Source organism: Leptopilina heterotoma, unplaced genomic scaffold (assembly GCF_015476425.1).
Source record: "Leptopilina heterotoma isolate Lh14 unplaced genomic scaffold, ASM1547642v1 Lhet_89, whole genome shotgun sequence".
NCBI classification, from domain to species: domain Eukaryota; kingdom Metazoa; phylum Arthropoda; class Insecta; order Hymenoptera; family Figitidae; genus Leptopilina; species Leptopilina heterotoma.
The window spans coordinates 597,573-613,328 of NW_025111192.1; the positions used below are offsets into that span (position 1 = coordinate 597,573).

The 15,756-nt window shown below is 24.2% G+C and overlaps 2 protein-coding genes and 1 long non-coding RNA gene across 3 annotated transcripts; 1 reads left to right on the plus strand and 2 right to left on the minus strand.

The window, feature by feature from the left end:
* The first annotated feature begins 191 nt into the window (after positions 1 to 191).
* On the plus strand, positions 192 to 3,527 carry LOC122511680 (succinate dehydrogenase cytochrome b560 subunit, mitochondrial-like). Its single transcript, XM_043627086.1, has 6 exons — positions 192 to 276; positions 395 to 461; positions 548 to 604; positions 813 to 1,015; positions 3,097 to 3,239; positions 3,313 to 3,527. Exons 2-6 carry the CDS (start codon positions 442 to 444, stop codon positions 3,415 to 3,417), a joined length of 528 nt encoding a protein of 175 aa, XP_043483021.1. The 5' UTR covers positions 192 to 276; positions 395 to 441; the 3' UTR covers positions 3,418 to 3,527.
* LOC122511679 (replication factor C subunit 3) lies at positions 3,513 to 8,827 on the minus strand. Its single transcript, XM_043627085.1, has 6 exons — positions 8,475 to 8,827; positions 7,393 to 8,390; positions 7,122 to 7,259; positions 6,875 to 7,040; positions 4,089 to 4,407; positions 3,513 to 3,973 (listed from the first exon to the last, which is right to left on the minus strand). Exons 2-6 carry the CDS (start codon positions 7,477 to 7,479, stop codon positions 3,616 to 3,618), a joined length of 1,068 nt encoding a protein of 355 aa, XP_043483020.1. The 5' UTR covers positions 7,480 to 8,390; positions 8,475 to 8,827; the 3' UTR covers positions 3,513 to 3,615.
* A 1,955-nt stretch (positions 8,828 to 10,782) lies between these two features.
* On the minus strand, positions 10,783 to 15,481 carry LOC122511681. Its single transcript, XR_006302548.1, has 5 exons — positions 15,188 to 15,481; positions 14,621 to 14,937; positions 11,885 to 11,970; positions 11,631 to 11,799; positions 10,783 to 11,120 (listed from the first exon to the last, which is right to left on the minus strand). It is a non-coding gene; the product is annotated as an uncharacterized LOC122511681 (long non-coding RNA).
* Positions 15,482 to 15,756: the final 275 nt, after the last annotated feature.

The following is a 15,756-nucleotide window of genomic DNA, read 5'->3' on the forward strand; positions in this document are numbered from 1 at the left end:
TTTACCTTCTTAATAACTTTTAAATAAAAGAATAACTATTTTGCAAACGCTTTCATTTAATTACCTTTTTTATAATAAATGATAGAAATCATGAAATGCATGAAATTAATCATCAAGACTTTTTAAAAAAAAGTTTTAGGAAATAAATAGTTTGAGGATTTAAATTTTTTCATTTTTTCAACACTAGGGGCGCTGATTGTAATAGTCTCCTTGTAGTCTGCTAGTTGCTTGTTGTGTATATTGCAAATTTGCATGTTTTTCTTCAAGATTTTTGACGTAAGTTTCATAATATTAAAAATAAATTTGATGACTGAATTTAAAAAATATCATTTAACGTTTGCCAATAAACAAACGTAAGAAAATATTTGATAATACAATATTTATCTATTTTCAGTAACTTTAGTTGTCTTACAAGAGAAAATTTTATTATAAAACATCACAATGGCACTGAGCTTTACCAGGTAATTATTTTTTTTAATTTTCAAACCCGTATTTTGTCGATATTTATCAAAATAATTCATTTTTAAATGTTTATTATTAATTCCAGGCTTTTGTGTCGTCAAAATTTGGAGTTTCGTCAATTTCGTGGATTGTACACTTCTTGGTAAGTTACATAATATTTTGTATTTGTTATATCTTGGGATTATTTATGTCTATATTTATGTATATAAATTACCGGCTTTAAACTGAGGAAAAATAGAGATGAAAAAAATGTTAGCTATTCGGTTTTTTATGTACTTTTGAATGGTTTTTTTTAGCGAACAAACTGTATTTCTGCAAACTTGCTTTTCTGTAATTGAGTATTTTTTTAGCCCACTGGCACTTTCGAAAACCGCTGCAACACGTGCTACGTGTTCGACTACTGTCGAATCTCACGATGAACGGAATATGCGACTTAAACGACCAATGTCGCCTCATTTGACTATTTATCAACCGCAATTGACAACAATGCTTTCATTAACGCATCGTACAACGGGAATTATTTTAGCATCTTATGCAATGGCTCTAGGATTCGGTACGTATTATAATTAACAAAAATTACGTTTTGCCTTCTCTTAGAGAAAGACCGGGGTTGCCACAAATATTTAATTTAATTTTTCCCTGATTTCCAGACGAAATTGTCACTTTTTCCCTGACCCTAAAGAATATTCTGATTCACTCTAAAAAATAAAAATTATTAGATATTCAAAAAAATGTTCTATTACATTTATTTACGTTAAATTGTAAAATTATCCAAAAACATCAATAACTTCTTTTTTAAATAAATATTTAATTATTATTATTGTGCCGTAGGAATTAAAATTCTTCAAAACATTCAAATTTAAACCTTTTTGTAATAATTTAAATTACCATAACATTTTTCAACAAAAGTTAATTATTTACAAAAATCCTAATAAAATTCTTTGCAAGAATTCAATTATTTTCATAAATAATAAATCGATTATTCGGTAATACATTTTTAAATCAATTTTTATCAGAAAACTCTAGAAGAATTCAATTATTTAAATTAAAAAATAAATAATTTATTAAATATTTGAATGTTTGTTAAAATTGAATTATCATTAAAGAATTTTATCAACAAATTTTTAAATAATTGAATTCTTTTGACGAATTTTAATAAAAATTTTTAAGAATAATTACATTTTTCGAGGAATTCGATTAAAATACTGTATCAAAAATCATTAAAATCCTGCGATGAGTTTTATTATTTATGAAAATAATTAAAATTTTCCCAAGAATTTTATTAAAATTTTTCTAAAATAATTGAATTTCGGAGAAGAATTTTATTATTTCTAAAGATACTTGAAATTTTGACAAGAATTTTTAAAAAAATTTTCAACATAATTGAATTTCTGCGAAGAATTTTATTACTTTTGAAAATAATTGAATTCTTCCCATTCGAATTTTATTCAAGTTTCTAAAAATAATTGAAATTCTGTGAAGAATTTTATTATTTATATAAATAATTGAATTCTTGCAACGAATTTTATTCAAGTTTATAAAAATAATTGAATTCTTGAAAAGAACTTTTAAAAATTTTTTTTAAATAATTGAATTCTTGCGACGAATTTTATAATAAATATTTTTAAATAATTGATATTTTTCGAAAAATTTTATCAAATTTTGTATTTAAAATAATTGAATTCCTGTAGAATTTTTTTTTTATTTCGAAAAAAATTATTAAAATTTTTGTAAATAATTGAATTCCTGTGAAATTTTGCCAAAAATTTTATTCATGTTTATAAAAATAACTGAATTTCTGTGAAGAATTGTATTATTTATATAAATAATTGAATTCTTGCAACGAATTTTATTTAAGTGAGATCTTATTTTGTTTTTTTTGAAAAAATCCATTCATATAATTTTATAATTATTTATTAGCTTTCGCCCGTCGACGCCAGGCATCCTCAGATAATTTTATTTAATTTTATTTTAATTTTACTTAAGTTTATAAAAATAATTGAATTCTTGAAAAGAACTTTGTTAAATTTTTTTAAATAATAATTGAATTCTTGCAAAAAATTTTATAAAATTTTGTATTTTAAATAATTGGATTTCTGTAAAGATTTTATTACTTATGAAAATAATTGAATTATTTCGAAGAAGTTTATTAAAAATTTTGTAAATGATTGAATTCTTGCAACGAATTTTACAAAAGTCTTTTTCATAATTGATATTTGTCGAAAAATTTTATCAAATTTTGCATTTAAAATAATTGAATTCCTGTGGAAATTTTATTACTTATGAAAATAATTAAATTATTTCGAAAAAATTTATTAAAAATTTTGTAAATAATTTTTTTTAGCATTTTTAACTAAAATTCTTCTATAAATCTAGTATTTATGAAAATTGTAAAAATTATTCATTAAATAATACTTTATAAGTCATAATTCTCATGAATTTTAAAAATTCAATTTTTTACAATTCTTTTACTAAAATTTCCTGACTTTTTCCTGAATTCCCTGACTCCCCTGACCTGTGGCAACCGTGAAGACTTGAGTTTATATTCTAAAGAGTATAGCTTACAAGAACACATTATTAAAAACACTTAAATTACTTTGACGGGAAAAACTATAAAAAACAATATTCTTTTAGGTACCTTACTAGTTCCGGGCGGAATTCCTTGCCTCATTAGCATTGTGGAACACTGGTGTCTTCCTTCAGTTATTCTTATCCTGGGAAAAGCACTTTTAGCCCTTCCTGTCACGTACCATTACGCTAATGGAATACGTCATTTGGTAAGAAAAAAACAAAATTATTCTTTTCACTTTAAAATCTTCGATGATGCTAATTATCCATTCATTCTTCCAGGCTTGGGATCTCGGCAAATTTCTATCGCTCAAAGAGGTTTACTCCACTGGTTACTTAGTTTCTGGCTTATCCATCGGTGCAGCTTTGGCACTTGCAATTCTATAAGTGTTAATACAAACAAAAAAACTAAAAAAGAAAACAAAAAAATTAATAAAATTCGTTAAGTAGAATACAAGGTAAATATTAAATTTTCTGTAACGTATAGAATAAAGTTATTTATTAAAAAATATCACTTACAAAATTTAAGCAGTTTTATTAAATAAAAAGAGAGATTATCTAGAATTTAATGTCGTTTTCTTGATATTAGACAAAACCTTCGAGAGAGGAGTCTAGGAATTTTTTATAAATACTCATAAATCTTGCGACGAATGCTTCCAAGTGGAAAATTGCCTTTGATCCACGATGCATTCGATGCTCGTATTCAGCGGCAACTGTTGCTATTTCCATTTTTAATTGTAGATCGCAATTCTTTATGCACTCTTGCAATAGACCTTTGAATATCAAATCACAGGGAATAGAATGAGTTAGTAATTCGTAAAGTCTGTTGCGAATTTCTAACAATTTTTTAGGACTTTGTTCGGTAATCATCAACTTTGCAGTTTGGCGAATGTAAATTTGCCAGTCAGGTTCGGTGATTTTTTGATCAGCCGTAAGAGGATATCTGTAAAAAGAAAATTCGAGGGATATAGGTTAGTTATATGGGGGAAATTGGAGTAATTAGACTACTAGACTAATTGGACTATTAGACAAATGAGAGTTTAGATTAATTTACTAACTGTTCAACTTTGCAGGCTTCTAGCATCAATATCGCTCTTCGTAAATTTCTCTCGCTCGTTTCAGCTAAACGGGTTGCTAATTCATCAGGTAAATTGAGCCCTTCACGTTTAATAATAGAGTGGAGAATATTTTTCACTTCAGGTACAGTGGGCGCGGGCACTCGAATTCCTAAGCAACGAGATCTAATTGCTGGAAGAACTCTCGAAGTCGAATTTGCACAGAGAATCAATCGACAAGTTGATATGTATTTTTCCATTGTTCGACGTAGAGCATGCTGGGCATCTTTTGTCAGTTGATCTACGTTTGTTAGTAACACGACTGAAAAATTCAAGATTAACATATTTATTGTGTCTGAGTTTGTAAAGAGTTCTAAAAAATCAGGGTGATCAAAATATTCAGTTTATCAACTTCCCTGACAATTTACTGCCATTGAAATTATTTCCCCTGACACAATTCTTTTTACAAGAAAATATGGAAGTTTACGAATAATGAGTAAAATTTATGAAATTTAATAATTTCTGAAAATTATAATTATAACCCAACCTGAATTCAATTATTTTAAATAATTTTTCAAAAGTTCTTTTAAAATTTGCAATTAAAATTCTTCAAAAGTTGATTTTTCAAAATTGTATAACAAAATACACTTGAAAAAATCAATTATTTTCAATTAAATTTTAGAAAATTTCAATTAAATTTAAAAAGATTTTTATTACTGAAAGATTTGAAAAATTTAATTATATCTTAAAAAAGTGATTCAAAAATAATTTTTGAAAGATTTGTTTATAGTTATTTTTCGCACTATAAAAATCGAAATTGGATTTTATACTACAGGGTTGCCGCAGGTCAGGGAAAAGTCAGGAAAAGTAAAATTGGTTAGGGAAATCAAGGAAAAATCAGGGTTTTTTTTAGTAAAAAAAGTACTGGAAAAATCAAAAAATTGAATTTTTAAAATTCATGAGAAAACTCTGACAAAACCTTCAATTTTTTCTATTTCTGACAATAATTTCTTTTTAAATAACTTAATTTTTCAAGAACTATCATGAAATTATGACTTATAAATTATTATTTAATGAATAATTTTTAGAATTTTCATAAATACTAGATTGATAGAAGAATTCTAGTTAAAACTACTAAAAAAAATTGAATTTTGGAAAAGTTACAAATGATTCTAGAAATTCAATTACTTACAAAAGTTATAAAAATTCTTTGCAGAATTTTAATTATGTTCAAAAATTTTTTAAAAATTATCATCAAAATTTTAATTATCTTTAAAAATAATAAAATTCTTCATAGAAATAAAAATAATAAAATTCTTGGCAAAATTTCCTAGGAATTCAATTATTTACAAAATTTGTAATAAATTTCTTCGAAATAATTCAATTATTTTCATAAATAATAAAATTTTCACAGGAATTGAATTATTAAAAATACAAAATTTCATAAAATTTTTCGAAAAATATCAATTATTTAAAAATATTTTAATAAAATTCGTCGCAAGAATTGAATTATTTAAACAAAATTTGACAAAGTTCTTTTCAAGAATTGAATTATTTTTATAAACTTGAATAAAATCCGTTGTAAGAATTCAATTATTTACAAAATTTCTAATAAATTTTTTTGAAATAATTTAATTATTTTCATAAGCAATAAATTTTTCACAGGAATTCAATTATTTCCAAAAGTTACAAAAACTCTTCGCAAAAATTCAATTATGTTCAAAATTTTTTTAAAAATTCTTGTCAAAATTTCAATTATCTTTAAGAATAATAAAATTCTTGGGAAAAATTTTTATCATTTTCATAATTAATAAAACTCATCGCAGGATGTTAATTATTTTTGATACAATATTTTAATCGAATTTCCCGAAAAATGTATTTATTCATAAAAATTTGATTAAAATTAGTCAAAAGAATTCAATTATTTAAAAATTTGCTGATAAAATTCTTTATGAGAATTCAATTTTAACAAACATTCAATTATTCAATAAATCATTTATTTTTTAATTTAAATAATTGAATTCTTCTAGTTTCTAATAAATATTGATTTAAGAATGAATTACCGAATAATCGATTTATTATTTATGAAAATAATTGAATTCTTGGAACGAATTTTATTACATTTTTTTTTAATAATTAAATTTTTTTGAGAAATTTTACTACTTGTAAAAATAATTGAATTCTTGCGAAGGATTTTATTAGGATTTTTGTAAATAATTAACTTTTTTTTGAAAAATTTTATGGTAATTTAAATTATTACAAAACATGAAGAAGGCGATCTCTCCGAGTCGAAGACTCGGAGTGATCGCCTTCTTCATGTTTTGTAATAATATTCTTATCAGTTGTTGAATTTCAAAAAGGTTTGAATTTGAATGTTTTAAAGAATTTTAATTCCTACAGAAAAAAAATAATGATTGAATATTTATTTTAAAAAGAAGTTATTGATTTTTTTGAATAATTTTAGAATGAAAGAAATTCGCAAATAAATGTAATAGAATATTTCCTTTGAGCGTCTAATCATTTTTAGAGTGAATCAGAATATTCTTTAGGGTCAGATAAAAATTAAAAATTTTGTCTGGAAATCAAGGAGAAATAAAATTAAATATTTGTGGCAACCCTGTACTAGAAAATGTGGTTTTTTGTTGCAATATTTAGAAGTAAAGTTGAAAAAGTCGCAATTTTTGAAAAACTAAGTCTTCCCTGACTATACTGATAAAAATTTTGTTTTCGTTGCATTTCCCTGATTTTACTAACAAATTGCCACCCTGAAAATATTGAATAATCTGAACCTTTAAACTCCTTTTGGCCAGTTGGATCAATTTGATGAGTTTGAGCGGTGGTTTTAACCAAGTCCATTATCACCACTCGATCATAAATTCCCACATCGCTCGGGTTTACTTCAATATGATAATTACTGCTTATTGTCATTATCTCAAGTTTCTTCTTGGACGGAGTCTGCAATCAAAAAGAAAAACTATAATCCGAAGCAAAACAGTAGTCTTTCTATCCAAATAATAGTTTTTTTTCTATATTCACCTCAAACTGCATATTTTCCGTTCGAACTCTCTCAATACCGCTTCCATAGAGCTCCTTTATTATGCACATTATTCGAGTCTTTTTACCAGCACCCGGTGGTCCGTAAACAAGCAAATGCGGAAAATCGCCTTTTTGAACCTAAAAATAATTCTTTTAGTATAGAAAAAATATTTAAAACGTCTAAAAAAATACAGAATCCACACGTAAATAAGTTTTTGGCGGGTATTATCCTAACCTCAAAATTAAAAGAATAAAGAAAAAACGTAATTACCATGTTTTTTAGGTACTCCGCTTGCTGTGTATGATAATCCAATTTATTAAGACTCGTAGGACGGTATTTATCAACCCACAAACTCATTTTGTTGCTTTGTTTTTAACTAAAAGTCTTTGTATCTTTATAAACAACCGGCACTTAGCACCTTTCACACATCAGTGCTTTCACACTGACCGCCTGTTCACTTCTCAGGTAAGGTTAGAATCTCAACTGTTGGAGATTTAAAAAAAATTAAAAAATACACCGTTTACAAATCAAGTTTGCAAATTTATATTCTAAAAAATAATTTTTATTGTTCAGTACAAGTATTATAAAAATTAAACTTTATTACTTTATATCGTCGTTGCGATTATTTTTTATAAACTTCGAGTCATAAATATAATATTTCAGTCGAGATTTCGTAGTTTAATGTTTATGTATGAAAAATAATTATTCTAACAATTAGTAAATTTATTTTAAAAAAGAATAATACTTTTAACTTTTAATACTGATTGTGAGTTCAACTTGAACACTTTATTTGAACATATTTGTAGAAGTTCCTGCTGGTGAGCCGAAAACAATAGGGATTTTATTTTCAGAATTCGATGGTAAATTTACTGATGAATTAATGCCGAAACAAAAAGGAATCTTTTGACTATTATTCGGTGTCACTGTACTCAATGTATTGATGGTATTTACAGTTTTTCCTTCAGTCTTATTATCATCTGCTCGATTTATGTTGCTCAAGGACTTATCAACAATATTCAGTATTTTACGTTCTTGTGGTAAATTCTGCTTGATACAATCCAGACATTTTGGAATTATAGTCTTCTTACAAGTTTTGCAAGTGTAGTTAAGATTTAAATCACAATTTTCAAATTTCTTCGAAATAGAAAACAATTCGCTTTCAATATTAAGATAGAGTTTTACTTCCTCATCCGATGATTTCATAATGTCTTCGACGAACGTTGAGAATTCTCTTGAACTTGATAATGTTATCATATCGTTTTCCTGATCTAAGATACAAATTTAAAAAATAGTTTAGATCGGAACTAAAAATCGAGTAGAGGATAAAGAAATAAATAAATAGAATATTTTACCTTTCCATAGCAAAGTAAATTTGGATTCGTTCGAAGGGAAAATTTCCTTTAACGTTTCCTCCATTTTCTCAAAAGAAAGTTCGTTCGTCTTTAGGCCAAATTTGCGAATTTCATCCTCCTTTTGATTTTTGAAGACATACAGTTTAAAAGTAAATGCTTTACACTCGTCAACGCTCATTTTGTTTCGATTTGTTAATTAAAATAAAATTAAAAAAGGAAAGAGTTAATTGCTACTTATTGGCGATAATCTGCTGTGTCAATTTTAGTTGTAAACGATCACTCACTGAGAGAGTAATTAACTGAAACCAGATTAAATTGATATCTGTCGACCGCACATTCTTTTATTTAGGAATTTATACGAAATTGCAGGTTAGGTGAAGTTCAACACAGATGTCAGCACTTTACTAATTTTCCCATTTGCTCCTTGGCAAATAACTTTTATGAAAAGTAAAATTTTGTATTAAATATTAAAATGATTAAAATTAAAATACTAAGTATTAAAATTAAAATTATGGTATTAAAAATCAAGTATAAAATATTAAAACTAAAATATTTTTTAAAAAAATTTTGTACATACCTTTTAATTAAAAAAATATATCCTGAAATTAACTCTAAAAAGTACATAATGAGACAAATTACTTTTTAAATTTGCGAAATTGAAATGTATTAAAAGTGAATAAAAATATAGCAATTAAAGTTTAAATTCGAGACTATTCAATTTTTCATAGTTTAAAAGTTTCTATTATAGTGTACATAATGAATTTGTATTTTTCAGGACGAGACACGATGTTTAAACTCATAAAAAAGTCAATTAATTGTTTATAAACTATTTACATTCTTTTGAATTTTCCCCTGGCATTGGAAATCGATAGGAAAGTTTTTTGTCTGATTTATATATAAGAGAATAAAATAATTCAATCAATTTAAAAATTTTAATTCTGATCAATAAATGCCTTCGAAGAATTTTTTTATTTATGCAAAATAATTCAATTCTCGCGAAGAATTTTGTTAAAAATGTTAACAATCCTAATTAAATATTCTTTTTAAGAATTTCTTTGAACTTTTTTAAAATAATGGAGTTTCTTTAATAATTTTAATTGAAAATTTTGAAAGCAATTGAATTTTATATAAAGAAGAATTTTAATAAAATTGTATTGAAAATAATTGAATTCCTGAGAAGAATTTTATTATTAATAAAAATAATTTAACTCTTACGAAGAATTTTACTATTTATAAAAATAATTAAATTGTTTCCAAGAATTTATTAAAATTTTAGAAAATAAATGAACTTTATGGAAATTTTTGAAAATAATTAAATTCTTTCGTGTAATTTTATTAAAATTGGATTAAAAATAATTGAACTATTTATAAAAATAATTGAATTATTGCGAAGAATTTTACTATTTATACAAATAATTTAATTGTTTCGAAGGATTTATTAAGATTTTGGAAAATAATTGAATTTATACAAAAAGTTTTACTATTTATAAAAATAATTGAATTGTTTCGAAGGATTTATAAAAATTTTATAAAATAATTGAATTATTGCAAAGATCTTTCTATTTCAAAAAATTAATTAAATTGTTTCGAGGAATCCAATTAAAATTTTTTGGAAAATAATTGAATTTCTGCCAAAAGTTTTACTATTTATAAAAATAATTGAATTGTTTCGAAGGATTTATTAAAATTTTTGAAAGTAATTGAATTCTTTTGAAAAATTTTATAACGAAATAAGAAAAAAATTTAATTCTTTCGTGAAATTTTATTGAAAATAATTGAATTTTTGCAAAGATTTTACTATTTTAAAAAATAATTGAATTCTTTAGAAGGATTTATTAAAATTTTAGAAAATAATTAAATACTTTCTTGAAATTTTATTGAAAATAATTGAATTTTTGCAAAGATTTTACTATTTTAAAAAATAATTGAATTCTTTAGAAGGATTTATGAAAATTTTAGAAAATAATTAAATACTTTCGTGAAATTTTATTAAAATTTTCTTAAAATGAATTGAATTTATGCAATAAATTTTACTATTTATAAAAATAATTGAATTTTTCCGAAGAATGTTATTATTTATATCAAAATAATTGAATTCTTGCGAAGAATTACAATTAAAATTTTTGAAAATATAAACAATAATAATTAATTTCGTACTTAATAAGTGAATTTTTTAAATTTTGATTTTAATTTAAATTAAAATTTTTATTTTTCTTTTAATTTAAAATTATAAATAATTAATATTTTTCAGATATTTTCGCAGAAAAATGTCTGCTTCCCATGCTCTTAAAAATTATTATCAGCTAGTTCTTTATACTTAAAAAAAATTACATTAATTTACTTACATTTATAATATGTGATTGACGTCAAAAGCGTGTAAATTAGATTTTAACCAACGACTAGAATGCTTTTCAACACCACCTTTCACCAAACGCTTTACGAATGAGAAACAGGATAGGGGACGCTCCTCGAGAATTGTTGGAAAGGGATGACGTTGGACTTTATCAGTTTACACCATGGGATTTGAATTTAGAGGCAAATCACCGAATCTCATTAGCTTAAACAGATTCCAGTCATCTCTCTTTCTCTTTCTCTTTTTAAAATAAGCCGCAACTTTTTCCACTCTTGTTAGTAACTCTCCCATATCTGAAAATTATATATAAGTTCTTTTATCTTGTAGACGATTCTCGAAAAACTTGTGTAACTTCGTTACCAAAATTCAGTTAGAAAAATTTTTCATAAAGGCAAGAAAATCGTGACCTGAAAACTCAAAAGTGTATAACGGTGTGGAAGGTGTTTTTTTCCTTACAAATAATAAAGTGCATTTAGAGAAAAGATATTTTCTTTAAACAGATCACGTCTGAAATATTGACAAAATAATACCTTTTGCAAATTTAGAGAAACATTTGAATTTGCTTTCTACTGCAAATAATAAATTTACGAAATACTTTCTTTTCATTTTCAAATATTCTGCGGAAAAATATTGGAGAAAGAAATTTAATTTTTGTTTTGTTTCTCTCAACTATTTTCATTGAAATCCTTCAAGTGTTCTGGGTATACACAAAACACAATGAAGAAAACAATCACGATTTTCTTTTTTAAAACGCTCTTTTCATAAAGTGTTAATGATAAACAACTGAATTACTGTAAAAATACCTTCATTATTATCAATTATCAGCCATTATCGTTATTTTCCTTCAAATTGTTAATTTTCGTATTATTGCGGCCTTAATTTCTCTTTTCGATAAGAATTTCTTTAATTGATACTTGATAGTAAAATATAAATTTATATTTTTTTCTCCAGTGATTCTTTTCTTGAAGATATCTGAAATTTGAATATATGAAATAATACTCTGTTATATAGTATACTTAATACTCCGTGAGATAAAAATTGAAATTCTCCCACTTACTGGATATTGGAAAAGTTCAAGTCTTTCTTCACACTTAATTTTTCGTCTTTTTCATTCTAATTACATTCTTTTGAACAGTATACATCCTGCAATTAAAAACTAGAATAAATCCTTTCTGGGAAATAAATTTTCCGACACTTTCATTTAAAATAGAAGCTCATACATTATTTAATTCAAGAAGAAGAAAAAATAAATTGCATTTAGATTCACAATTTTCCTTTTTTATCTGAGTACGTTTACTCAATAAATATAATACTATTCTTTTAACTTTTAATTAAAAGTTTACTTTAGAAAAATACTTATTTACATAAAATATTTTCTTTTATTTTAATGTTTGTTTTTCTATTATAATTGTAAATATTCCGATTGTGAATGTAAATTGTAAAGTAATACGAATTGAATACGAATTGTAAAATAATTTTACAGGGTTGCCAAAAAATTTCATTTTGTTTTTTCTTGACTCTTCCCTGATTTCCAGACAAAATTTTGACTTTTTTCCTGACACTAAAGCATATTCTGATTCATTCTAAAAATGATTAGATACTCAAAAAAATGTTCTATTACATTTATTTGTGAATTTTTTTTATTGTACATTTTTTTGCAAGAATTCAATTACATTTCACAAATAATGAAATTCTTCGCTGAAATTCAAATATTTTCAAAATCTGCTATTTTAATTAAAATTTGCAAAAGAATTCAATTATTTAAAAAAAATGTAATAAAACTCATTGCAAGAATTCAATTATTTTCATAAATAATAAAAACCTTAAGAGGATTTCAATTATATGAAAAAAAGTTATAAAAATTCGTTGCAAGAAATCAATTATTTTCATAAATAATAAAAATCTTCACAGTATTTCAATTATTTAAAAGAAATGTAATAAAATTCGTTGCAAGAATTCAATTATTTTCATAATTAATAATATTCTACACAGGATTTTAATAATTAAAAAAAAAATTTAATAAAATTTGTTGCAAAAATTCAATTATTTTCATAAATAATAAAAATCTTCACAGGATTTCAATTATTTAAAAGAAATGTTATAAAATTAGTTGCAAGAATTCAATTATTTTCATAAATAATAAAAATCTTCACAGGATTTCAATTATTTAAAAAAAATGTAATAAACATTCGTTGCGAGAATTCAATTATTCACAGGATTTCAATTATTTTTAATTCAATTTTAAGTAAATTCTTCGAGAAAAATAATTATTTAAAAATTCCTTATTATAATTGTTCGAAATAAAATACTTATCAATTATTTTTAATAAATATTGCAAAAGTTCCTTGATAATTTTTAAATTCATTTGTTTACAATTCAATTTTACGAAATTTCGATTATTCAGAAATCCTTCAATTAAATATGTAAAAAATTAAAACTTGAAATAATTTTTTTAAAAAATTCAATTAAAGTATTTTGCAATTCATGAAGATAATTTAAAATCATGACGAGAATTTTTTTAATTTTTTGAAAATAATTGAATTTATAGGAAGTATTCTATTATTTATGAAAATAATTTAATTCTTGTCATGAATTTTATTAAAATTAGTGGAAATTATTGAATTTCGGCGAAGAATCTTGGTATTTATAAAAATAATTGAAAATCTTGACGGAAATTTTACAAAAATTACTGAGAATAATTGAATTTCTGCAAAGAATTTTGCTATTTATAAAGATAATTGAAATTCTGTCGAAAATTTTATAATTGTTGAAAATTATTAAATTTTGAAAAAGATTTTTGCCATTTATAAGAATAATTGAAAATCTTGTCGAGAATGTTTAACAAATTATTGAAAATAATAGAATTTCGACAAAGAATTTTGCTATTTATAAGGATAATTGAAATTTTGTCAAAAAGTTTATAATTATTGGAAATTATAGAATTTTGCAATTTATAAAAATAATTAAAAATCTTGATGAGAATTTTTTTTAAATTATTAAAAATAATTGAATTTTAGCAAAGAATTATGTTATTTATAAAGATAATTGCAAGTTTGTCAAAAAGTTTATTATAATTATTGGAAATTATTATATTTCGAAAAAGATTTTTATTATTTATAAAAATAATTGAACATCTTGACGAGAATTTTAAAAAAATGATTGTAAATAATTGACTTTAGGTAGAATTTTATTATTTTTTAAAATAATTGAATTCTTGTGACGAATATTGATTTGTTATTTACGAAAATGATTTAATTTTACAAAGAAGTTTATTAAAATTTTTGGAAATTGTTGAATTTCGGCTAAGAATTTTGATATTTATAAAAATAATAGATGATATTAAAATTATTGAATTGAAAAACATTTTTGAAAATAATTGAATATTTGCCAAGAATGTTATTAAAATTTTTGAAAATAATTGAATTTTGGAGAAGAATTTTATTATTTATAAAGATAATTTAAATTTTTTCAAAAATCCTTAAACGTAATTGAATTTTTGTGAATAGTTTTATTACTTTTAAAAATAATTGAATTTCTGCAATGATTTGTAATTTTTCCAAAATTCTCAAAATTATTTCGTACAATTTATGAATTTTTCGCCTTTTTTCAATTAAATTACGGATCTTATGGACATTTTACGAATTGTAAAATAATTTTATCTGTAAAAATCTATTTGTAAATCGTAAATATGTTTTAAAAACGAAATTTTCAAGTAATTCAAAAGAAAGTTTTCGAAATTGATGTTCTTTTGTACATTATTCGACTATTATAAATGTAATACGAAAGAAAAAACCTGTTGTCCTGTCTTGGAATTCATCGAAAAACACGCCAGTGGTAGTCAACGGAAGGTGTGATTTTTCAAACTGAAAAGAAGTTTTTCAGAATCATTTGTACCTCATCCTTTTTGCTGCCGGAGACATTGTTCATTTCTTCGTCTTACTTTTTCCCATTTTTTTGCAAGAAGTGATTGGACATTTTAGAGCACTATCACAAAGGAAAATAGAAAAGTTTATTGAAGTCATAATTCTTTTGCTAATCCAGATAAAAGAGGACAGAGAAGCGTCGTGAGTGCTTTTGCTGGCAGTGTTGAGTGCGGTTTTCCCGGACATCCTGTAAATGACAGGCCAGTTTGAATTTCAATAATGGATTTATGGATGGAATATTTTTAAATTAGGACTAATTTCAATAAATTCGTGTAAAATATGGTTATTAACAATAATCATCGACTGTAAAAAAAATTCTTTTAATGAGATATTCGATCAGTAATAATATTCTATTGTTGAAGAAATACGTTTTTTCGTTCTTCGTATATTTTCTTTCTTTGCGTAAAAGTTTGGTGTAGAAATAGTTGTTTACTTACCAGGATATTAAAGTAGTTTTTAGTGTTTAGTAACAAAGATAGAATTTTCTTTCTAATTTTGGGAATATAAACAGGATGAAGAATCGTTTTTCTTTACTTTTCCTTCCTTTTCTTTTCCATCACTCGGACTTGACGACAATCGTCTCATCAACTGTTAAAGAAACTATATTTTCTCATTGGCACAATTTTGATAATAATTTTCCTATTTACACTTTTAGAATCAGTTTATATTTGCCATTGAATTACTTTCGCCATATAAATGTTACTTTTCCACATTTATAATTACAACAAAAGAAAAACAAAAGGCTAACATAACCAATATTTATTAAAGGGGCCCATTTTTCTCTCACTTTGTTGCTAGGCGAAACTAGTGCCATCTGTCGGGAAAAGTGTTACAACTCTTAGCAAATTTCGGGTGCTGCCGAAGTTTCACGAACTTGCCCGAACGAACGTACATTCCCGCCATTTGCAATCGGAATTGCAGTTCTTTCCCGCTTCTCACTGAGAGCAGTAGTGTTGCTAACTTGCTGAAGAAAAAGAAAATCGCGGCCCAAATTTTTCTCTATTTC

Bases quoted from the DNA above. Each gene is read 5' to 3' on its own strand.
- LOC122511680 (XM_043627086.1), top strand. From the start codon at position 442: ATGGCACTGAGCTTTACCAG. The intron at 605-812 runs GTAAGTTACATA...GTATTTTTTTAG, and splicing joins CGTGGATTGTACACTTCTTG to CCCACTGGCACTTTCGAAAA. The intron at 3,240-3,312 runs GTAAGAAAAAAA...TCATTCTTCCAG, and splicing joins CTAATGGAATACGTCATTTG to GCTTGGGATCTCGGCAAATT.
- LOC122511679 (XM_043627085.1), bottom strand. From the start codon at position 7,479: ATGAGTTTGTGGGTTGATAAATACCGTCCTACGAGTCTTAATAAATTG. The intron at 7,260-7,392 runs GTAATTACGTTT...AATTATTTTTAG, and splicing joins CGGAGTACCTAAAAAACATG to GTTCAAAAAGGCGATTTTCC. The intron at 3,974-4,088 runs GTTAGTAAATTA...TTCTTTTTACAG, and splicing joins GAAGCCTGCAAAGTTGAACA to ATATCCTCTTACGGCTGATC.